The 10,263-nt window shown below is 28.5% G+C and overlaps 1 protein-coding gene across 3 annotated transcripts in view; it reads right to left on the bottom strand.

The window, feature by feature from the left end:
• Positions 1-135: 135 nt before the first annotated feature.
• Positions 136-10,263, bottom strand: part of LOC106785227 (pancreatic lipase-related protein 2-like) — a 17,476-nt gene continuing 7,348 nt past the window's right edge. For 2 of the 3 annotated variants that reach the window (XM_014745505.1, XM_014745506.1), the window contains 8 exons: positions 4,154-4,317; positions 3,673-3,827; positions 3,464-3,583; positions 3,235-3,381; positions 2,557-2,785; positions 886-1,317; positions 525-651; positions 136-434 (listed from right to left, as the gene is read on the bottom strand). In XM_014745505.1, the coding sequence (XP_014600991.1) occupies positions 224-434; positions 525-651; positions 886-1,317; positions 2,557-2,785; positions 3,235-3,381; positions 3,464-3,583; positions 3,673-3,827; positions 4,154-4,317 (1,585 nt within the window). In that variant the 3' untranslated portion in view covers positions 136-223. The remainder of the gene's footprint in view (positions 435-524; positions 652-885; positions 1,318-2,556; positions 2,786-3,234; positions 3,382-3,463; positions 3,584-3,672; positions 3,828-4,153; positions 4,318-10,263) is intronic. The other variant, XM_014745507.1, reaches the window with a different exon arrangement.

Here is a 10,263-nt window from a genome sequence, read left to right as displayed (position 1 = left end):
AGAGACAGTTTATTGAATACATATCTTTAAATTAGAGTCTTAAACGTAATCGTTGAAAGTATAATAATATATTTCCATTTTAAATTGTTGATTAATTTTAAATGTTATCATTATTATTATTATTATTATTATTATTATTATTATTATTATTATTATTATATTATTGCTATTGTTACTAGTATACACTAACTCGTTATTAATGTTAGCTAAAATATTAAGAGACTCACCCTCTTCCTGGTAGTTCCATTACGTCAACGCTAACACTGTTGACGTATAATCGATCGTTACACCAAAAAAAGCATAGCGATCGCGGTTGAAGCACGTCCATATCATAAGACCAGGATAATTCTACTCGTCTGATCTTGCCAATTGAACCTGACGGATGAGCTATCACCATTCGTACGCTCGTGCCATGTTCTAGTCTCATATAACCACTGAAATTTAAAGAACAATCATCAATTAATTATTAATGGTCAGTTTAGTATGTTTATCTAAATGTAAATTGATCAGGATTAGAATATCACCTAGGTGTGAGATCCATATTACGTATCAGTCCGTTGTCAGCATGAAGAGTTACCTTCATAAAACCTTGAACCCAACTTTCGGCAGTGGGTGGTCTAGCTAGATTGACCGTTATCCTGTAGTGTCTTCCTAAATAATAATTATTCGATTTGTTAGCACAAACGCATATATATATATATATTAAATATTTATTATAGTTATATTACAAGTGATTAACTTTTATCGAATAAAAAATGTCTTGAAAAATTGATGAACATGTTATAAAGATTAATAAGAATAACGAGCAATAATAGCAAGGAAAAACAAATTATAATACAATTTATCATTAAACTTGATATATATATATATATATATTTAACTTACTGCAATAAGGATCTTCTTTGCCAGTGTTAAAAAAAAATTTAGATCCTAGCAACGAGGATACATCTTGTTTAGTGGCTCTACGTCTTAACAAAGCTGGACTAGCATCAGCGTGATAACCCATGATCGCACAGTTTAAACTATCGTTTCCCTTGCAAGAAAAACACTCGCCCTTTAGGAAACTCTTATAGCTCGAACATTCATGAGCTATATACTGACACTTCGAATTGATGCTCTCGGTGAAGAGCTTTATGGCACGTATATGATTGCAAGCCACCAGGACACGTGATGCTTCATCAAAACCTTCACGTATTAAAGTCAACGGTAAAGATGGTGTTGTCTCACTCAAATCCGTACAACCTGGTTGTTCCTTTCCATTATTTGGATAAAAGTCCAGGTGTCCACATGCTTGACTCATCCCATAACCTGGAAGCTCTTATCATATCTTTATTTAATTTTTCATTATCATTTTTCATTTCTTTGTTTTTTTTTATATTTTTATTTTTTTTAATTAATCCTTCATACAATTAATGCCTATCATCGGAGAAATTTCATGAATCCCCCTTTCTCCCCCCCACCCCACCCCAAAAAGAAAAAGAAAATATATATATATATACGAAGCGTAATCTTGATGTTATTTAAAATTATTATTATTAATAATTCATATTATTCATTTAACATTTTCATTTCTATGATATTTAAATAATAATAATGAGAGATATTAAAAAATGATGTTTAGGTATCTTTTCTTTTTCTTATAATGTTCTCTCCAATAAAATATATGTCACGTAAAAGTGAAATTTCATTTTTTTTTCAAGAAGATGCAACTACAAGTATTAAAACACATTTATTTGTGCTAATTGCTTCGATGTTGTTTGTCATTATTATTATTATTATTATTATTATTATTATTATTATTATACGAATAAATTTATCCGTATCGCATTAATTTGATATTAGATAATAAGGAAAGTTTCTTAACAATTGAATTGCTTTCAATCTTATTATTATTTGTTATAAAATATAATAATATATTAGGGACTGTAGCAATTAATATGATGCCTTGGTATTAAATTCATTGCATCAAAATCGCCATATTTTTTTTTCCCTCCCCCCAAGAAATTCGACAATTGCCTGAAAGCAATTGGGTCAAAAGCGTAATCGAAAATAATTAGAAACTATTTTCGAAGAATAACAACAGGTATATGAATTATTTTATAAATAAATAATTAAATTTGTTTAAAAGACAAGTAATTAATTGCTACACCTGATATAAATTTTACGTGTACAATAAAATTTTATTTCAAAGAGGACGATTAAAATTGTAATCAATTTAATTGTCTCAACTATCTCTCAATGATTATTTGTAAATAATTAATTACTCGTCATATTTATTTATTATAATAAATAATAAGAATGACTTTTTAATGGAAAAAATTTATTTTCTCTTATTAATATATATATATATTTTACGATAAAAGATAAGATATAATATATTATGCGAAATATATCGATGGAATTTCTTCGTCAATGATAGACATTAATTTAATTTTCTTGTTGTTGTTGTTGTTGTTAATTAACTTTTAAAAGTAAAAAGGGCTCAAATATATATTACAAAAATCTATACATTTCCTCATTTTGTTTTATTTTTCTCTTAATTTTGGTCTCGCCTACCTAAGAAAAATATACTCTTTCCATCCGTATGAATTACGTCGACCAATTGGGCATCAGTATAATCCAAACGAATGTGACTTGGCATTCCTTGAAAATATGGTTCCGCTGGATCCAAGCCTGTTATTCTGCCAACGTTACCACGTAATTTTTCACCAGCATAACCGGCTGTATGAGCACCAAGACTGTGACCTATCAGATGAACATCGTTTGGTTCCAATCTATAATTGGTCTGTATTTTTTTTTTTTTTGCAATAAAAACATAAGTGTCATTACGAGTATACATTATATAATCTTTTTAAAATCCGAAGTGATTAACTCTAACAAATTTCTCGATTAACGGTGTCAATCACTTTGGCTATTTCAAATAGACGGGTAAAAGATTATAAGTCAATTTTTTTTAGAAAAAAAAACATCAATATAAAGGATAAACATTAATATATTAATTAACATATTATTATTCTTAATTCGTGATATGAATATTTTATAAGTTCAATAACGCGTAACAGATACATATGTTATCAACTTTCACGTACACAACATTTAATATCTGATATTACATTGCATTATAAATGTTATAAGTGATTCCTTATGTTAATATAAAACCAATTAATTCGGATTAATATTCTTTTACCCGGTCACGAATAAATATATAAATTGAATAATTAGGTTTCTCTTCACCTGTAAGTGTTTGATCAGATGAGCTATTTCTAAGCCAACTAATCTTGTATTGGCTGTAGCTTGTGTATAAAGAGGTAGACTACCACCAGCCCAATCCACCACAATTACATTGTAATCCCCGTGTTTTAACAATTCGTTTTTCATTTCCTAGATAATGTCAATATAATTCGTTGATTTTCTTTTTCAATTAAACAATGTCACGATAGGTATATATTAAATGAAGCCTCACCTTTACCCAACTGCTAAGTGGTGTATCAATAAAACCATGAATTATAAACTTAGTCTTTCGTTTAGGATTGAAGTTAGAATATTTGATTGTTTTGTCCTTGGCTACCGTCAATACGTGACCCTAAACGATTATTTTATTATTATTCATTTCATCTAATTAATCGGTTTTGATAATAGTTTATAATGAAATCTATTTGAAAAATAACTCACTACAGTTGGATTGTCATTGGTGTAAAGGATGAAGCTTGTGTTGATGACTTCTCTTGGTAAAGGAAATACATTTAATGGTCTATACATTAAATGATACCAACTTCTTGTTATGTTCAAACAGCCTAACTCGTCGTAACATCTTGTTTCGTTCTCGACTGTAGAGATATATATATATATTTGAATATTTTTTAAAGATAACACACACGATATTTATACAAATTTGTTCGCGATCATTTTCTTTTGTTTTTATTTTATATTATTTTGATTTAGATTATGGTGAACCATAATGTTCGTGTGTTTCAATTAATATTTCCAAAATAAATTTTATAAAAAGAAAACAAACTATAAACAATCCCATTATGCAGTTTCAAAGTAAAATTTCAATCCAATGAACGCACGAACTTTTGCTTCACATTATAATTTAACATTTAAATGAATTTTAATATATATATATAGAGATGTATAAGAAGTTAGTACTTACATGGTAACCATGGTATGTTCACTTCGATTCGATCGCTTCTTGCCCATTGAAAGGGATCCAAAATTCCGGCGGAGCAAAGAACAGGAGTCAATGCGACCAGGAGCAAAATGATTACTCCTGCGACCTCACTGACCTCGTATTTACTCGTATCGCTCCTCCTCATCCTGCAATAAATGATTCAAATTAAATTCGATCTTTTTTTTTTTTTTTTTACTACTTTGCAGCATACAGATTTGCTGCTTCACGTGTATTCCTTTTACATTCGCCAAATATTAGCAACGTATCAACCTTTTCACTATTAGTATACATTTTCTACAAGTTAAAATTAAACTGCGATTTGTTCCGACACCCACCATATATATATATATATATTTGTTGAAAAAATAATATTTATTTAGTTATTTCTCTCGTCCAAAAATAAAATTATTAATAAATAAGTATCGTAGGGAAATTGGACATTAAAAAGAACTAGAACTTAATTTTGATTAATTGGACGTTTCGTCTCTTTATTGGGGACGCAACTTAATCTCTAAAAAGTTCAGCGTCTTGCTGAGGAAGTCCCAATAAAGGGACGAAACGTCCAATTAATCAAAACTATTATAAGTTCTATTTCTTTGTAATATCCAATTTCCCTACGATACTTATTTATTAATAAATTATTTATTTTCTCTTTTTAAAAATGATATGTCTCGTTTTTTTCTTCTCATATTTTATTACTTTTTATTCGTCTCTATCATAAAAGTTATAATATCTTATAGCGATTCAAGGAAAAAGTAGAAGAACGAGAAAAATAATTCGATTTTTTTCCAGCAATAACAATTTTTCCCCTCATTCCAATTCGCTTCTCTTCCCACGTCGTAAAAATCTAGATACAATTTCTAATTTTATTACAGAAGGAAACGCTTATGAAACTATTAAAATCCTGCAAAACAAGAGCCATTCCTTTCTCTCATATATTCACAAAGGAGACCAGCGACTCCTTTACTTTACAGAGAAAAAAAAAAATAACAAAAAACAAAAAGAGATTCTCCCCCCTCCGTTCAAAGGGAATCCTTTCGAAAGTGTGTCTCGCGAGATCATTAAAATTAAAGAAGAAACAAAATAATTCCGATTCAAACGCGAACAGTTTCAATAAAAAATTATAATAAAAGGAAACGTATGAGCAGAAGAAAGAAAAAATTAAAACAAATAAATTAACATATAATTCCGTGAAAATAAATCGATAATTATCAATCAAATTAAACGAGAATAAAATAAAATAAAGAAGAAGAAGAAGAAGAAGAAGAAGAAGAAAGAAAAAGGTTAACCCTTAAATAAATAACAAAACAAACAAGAATGAGGAAAAAGGAGAGTAAACAAATATAAAAAAATGAACAACAATAAACAAAGAAATAAAAGAAAGAAAGAGAGTGAGAGGCAGAGAGAGAGAGAGAGAGAGAAAGAGAGATAGATGATTAAAAATTGGTCACGAAATCTCTTGAGAAAAATAAGAAACCGGTCCTGAATCGGGATCGTGCATTTCACTTGAATAAATGATGGTGAGGAGAGAGAGTAGAAGGAATGTGTATGAGGAGGGGGAGGGATGGGGCCAGGGGGAATAGGTAGGGCCTGGTAAGAAGGAGAGTAGTATTCGGGTATTAAATAATCATTATTTCGAAAGTAAGAGTGTAAAATGCGGCGCCAAAGTAACCCGGTAACAACGTAACACAAAACAAAATTTCTTACAGGAGAAAGAAAGATAAAAGATATGTAAAAGAAGATGACAGAAAGATACAGACAGAGAGAGAGAGAGAGAGAGAGAGAGAGAGAGAGAGAGAGAAAGAGAGATACATATACGTATATGCATATGTATTTTGTATGTGTATATATATTTATTATAGTGTGGCCCAGATTCGACGTCCTTCCCTCCGGCAATGTTGTATCGCTTCCTGTTTCCACCCTTCTCACTGGCCCCTTCACCACTCTGCCCTTCTGGCTTCAGCATTTATTTTCTTTTCTCTTTCACTCGATTCTCCAACACGTCCTTGCTTCTACTCTTTTCTCTTTTTCTTTTTTTTTCTTCTTTTTCTATTTTTTTTTCCTTCTCTCTCTCTCTCTCTCTCTGTCTCTCTCGTGGTTTGTTTTTTTACGTTTGAAATTTTTGCAGTAAGATGACATATCTTTTTTTTCAATTTTTTTTCTTTTGTTTTGGTTTGTTTTCTTTTTATTATTTTAAAGAAAGAGGTATGTATATATATATATATATATATGGTGGTATGCGTTAGTCGGAGAGAAGAAAGTCGTCTAAACGATACACATGGGAAAAGTAGGCAGTCTCGAGAATATGATAAAACGTGGTATATATTTTTTTCTTTATTTCTATCTCTGATTGTGAGAGACGATTATTTTCAATGATTTTCATTGATCGATAATAAAAATTCAATGTGATTTATGATATGAGAAGAAAAATCTATATAGTATGATAATCGAGTTTTTTTTCTATGGGAAATTAGGATTGATCCTAGTTTCGATGGTATGTTTTTAATCATGTAAAATTTAAGTGATTTTTTTATATTAAGATTGTCGAGTGTAAGAATCAGATAATTATGAAAGTGATATAAGTAAAATATATATATATATGTATATTTGTACGTATGAATTATTTTTTTTAAATGGTTACGCATTATTACGGCATAGATACAAAAAAATGTTCAATTAAATAAAATTTATGAGAAATTAATTGATTTAATTTTTTCATTTCTTCATTCGATTCACTTTCATATATAATTATTGTATAATATTATATAATATATTAGGTTGTGGCAATTAATTGCATCCAAAAATATTGGCATTAGTTTATCTCGTCAAGAAATTCGATCGTTGTCTGACAAAAAAATAAAACAAAGTAATCAAAAATATATATATATATATGTATATATAATGTAAATTATTTCTAACAATAACAGATGTATGATTATTTTATTCAATGAAATATTAAATTTGTTTAAAAAGTATCGATGTAAATGTAAACAAATTTATATAAGATTATAATTATTAAATATACAATATAATAAAATATATTTATCGTGTATTACGTATGTATTTTATATTCGTAATCATTATTTTTCTAAAAGTAAAATAAAAAGAAAGAAGAGTAACAGAATAGAAAATACAAGATTGGACTTCTTTTAACAATTCAGGAAGGAAACGATTATGATCATCGTGCTCGAGATTATCGTGTTCGATGAACTAGATAAAGAGATATTCGCATAAGTTAGGAAAAGTTACTTGCATTACGTTAAATACACTCGGGAATAGGACTTTTGAAAGTGAATACAATTACGTAAACGATGGTTACGTCTCATCTCGATATATTCATTGAGAATAATTAAAGGATCTTTTTTATAATTTTTATCGATTTAAATTAATAAATGTAGAAGAAAAAGAAAACAAAGAAATATGTTACAAGACCTTTCTAAAAGAAACATTAATTTGTTTCTGTAAATATACCTTTTAATATCTATTATTATATTATTTTTAAATTATATATATATATTTATTATAAGTATCTAACATTACTTAATAACAATAATTCAAATAGGGTCAAACAAACACGCGAATTACAATGATTTACTTTTATATTTTATCTTTTCGTTAGGGATGTAACACGAATTTCAGGAAATGATGGTGTGCTCGCATAATAATAAACGAATTAGTTTTATTCAACGTGTCGTTCGTTGTCTGTTAGCGTGAATAATTGTGCAGGAAGTTATATGATCGTGTTTATCGTACCGTGATATATTCATATATACGCATATTAAAAAAAAAAAAATATATATATATAATAAGTATACTATAAATATTTTAATCTTTCTACTAATTTTCTGTTTCTCTTTCTCTCTTTTTATTCTTTTGATCATAGCAAGCGGAAATATTCTATGATTCTTTTTAAATTACTGGTAATCTTGGAACATACTAATTTATTAATCATCACCCTTCCCTCTCTTTATTTTCTCGATATTACTGTAGAAAGCGAATTACAGGGGAAGTAGATTTTCTCGCGTGTTCACGAGTAAATATCAATTTATTCTTTTGCCTTTACTCTTTTGACAGGTCTACGTTTATTTCCCAGCGACAATATTCTTTCAATTGATCTCTCTCTCTCTCTCTCTCTCTCTCTCTTTCTTTTTTCTTCTATTTATATTACATTTATTTCTATCTTTCTCTTTTTTCTTCGTATAAATATAAGATCATTCAAAAATAAATGAATAAGAAAGATAACAAATAACATATTTAATTTTAATCACACGCAACACAACGTTTCCTTTTATTTATTTATTTTTTTTTTTTCTTGCCCATATAATACAGGATGTGTTGATTTTTTCCGAATATTTATTTGTTTCTCATCTATCGGGGTGGCAAGAAATAAAGTAGAAGAAAATATCGAATTATTAATTTTTGAAACATCCTGTATAAAAGTAATAGTAATAGTACTAGCGATAGTAGTATTAGTAGTAGTAGTAGTAATAGTATTTGAAAGTTAAAACTTCATTTATTCTAAGACGATTTCTAATCCAGGAAATACGAATTAATTTCGAATTTATTTTCTAATTCCTTCCGATTATATTTACCAACTTTTCTATTGGCCTTGATCTTTTTCTACGTTTTTTTAAATAGAATTAAATTAGATCAGTGAAGGATCATTATCATGATCTAATCCAATCTTCTGATAGATCAGATTAGAATGAAAGGGAGAAAAATAGGGAGAGAGAGAGAGAGAGAGAGAGAGAGAGAAAAATTGACGACAGTGACGTAAGTATACCTTTCTTTCTCTTTCTATATATATATAAATGTAGTATCAATAAACTCGTATGTGAAAGGTACATCTAACACAAAATGATTTCTAATTCAAGAAATAATAATTAAAATTCTAATTTCAATTTCTATATTTTTTTTCTTTTCTATATTTTATTAATAAAATGGCCTTGTAAAGAATTTGATTTATTTTGAAATAATAAGCGATTAAAAACCAGTATTAAATCATTATCGTGATTTAATCCAATGTTTCAAGAGATTACGTAAAAAAGAGAGAGAGAGAGAGAGAGAGAAAGAGAGAGAGAGAGAGAGAAAAAAGATATATAGAAATTTTGTTAAGTAATATTGGATTGATTAAAAAGTTTCCTCATATTTTCTTGATAAACAACATTTAGGATCGCATAACATTTGGTAATAATACACAGATCTGGTAATACTCTTGCTTGCGTTTCAAAGATTACACATTACAGAGTAATTAAAAGCAAAAACGTGATATTAGTTTGTTCATTTATTGAAGATGAGTTAAACAAAAATAAAGGAGAAATTCGATACGTTTAAAAATAGTTTTATGAATTTACTCTCGCGAGAACGCGATATAATATAATTTTATAAAATACTATTTATATATAGAAAGAAAAGTTTTTATTTTCGATGGAAACGAACAAATTTGTTATTTGTTATTTTTTTTGTTTAATTTTCAACGTGGCCTTGATCTTTCATTTTGTTTTTTAATAAAAAATAAAAATAATCTAACATCTTCTCTTTGCCGAATGTCATCGTCATGACCTAATCCAATGTTTCAAGAGGTCAGTCAAACATGAAAAGAAAGTGAGAGTTAGTTGGAAGAGTGAAGGAAATATTTTTTTTTTTCTTTTTACCTCGAAGAGAAGTATTATAACGAATAAATGACGTAAAAATGTACCTTTCTCTCTTTCATTTTCTTTCTCTATCTCTCTTATTCATTCTCCGTTTCTACGTTCTCCCTGTTCTGAAGATTACGTAAGGTCAAAAGACTGGCAACAAATTCGTAAGACCGAAGAAAATAAATTTCACCTGGATTGATCCCCCCTCCCCCCGCCCCCACAAACAGCTCGAGTTACGTTTACACTCTCACCATAAAAGAAACAAAATATATATCGAATCGTCTTATTCGTTGTCGTCGTCTTACACTACACTCAACGATAGATTTTGTTTTTTTTTCCTACGTATAACGTTCCAACGTAATGCCTTTGATCATTTATCTAACTTATATGATGATGATGTTTCTTTCGAAGTTAGTTAGTTAGTTAATTTTTTTCTTTTTTTTTTTTTTTTTT

The sequence above is a fragment of the Polistes canadensis genome, unplaced genomic scaffold (genome assembly GCF_001313835.1).
Source record: "Polistes canadensis isolate GaletaPanama2010 unplaced genomic scaffold, ASM131383v1 scaffold_46, whole genome shotgun sequence".
Lineage (NCBI taxonomy): Eukaryota > Metazoa > Arthropoda > Insecta > Hymenoptera > Vespidae > Polistes > Polistes canadensis.
Note: the sequence above shows the minus strand (reverse complement) of the source record. Positions and strands in the feature narration are given on the sequence as shown.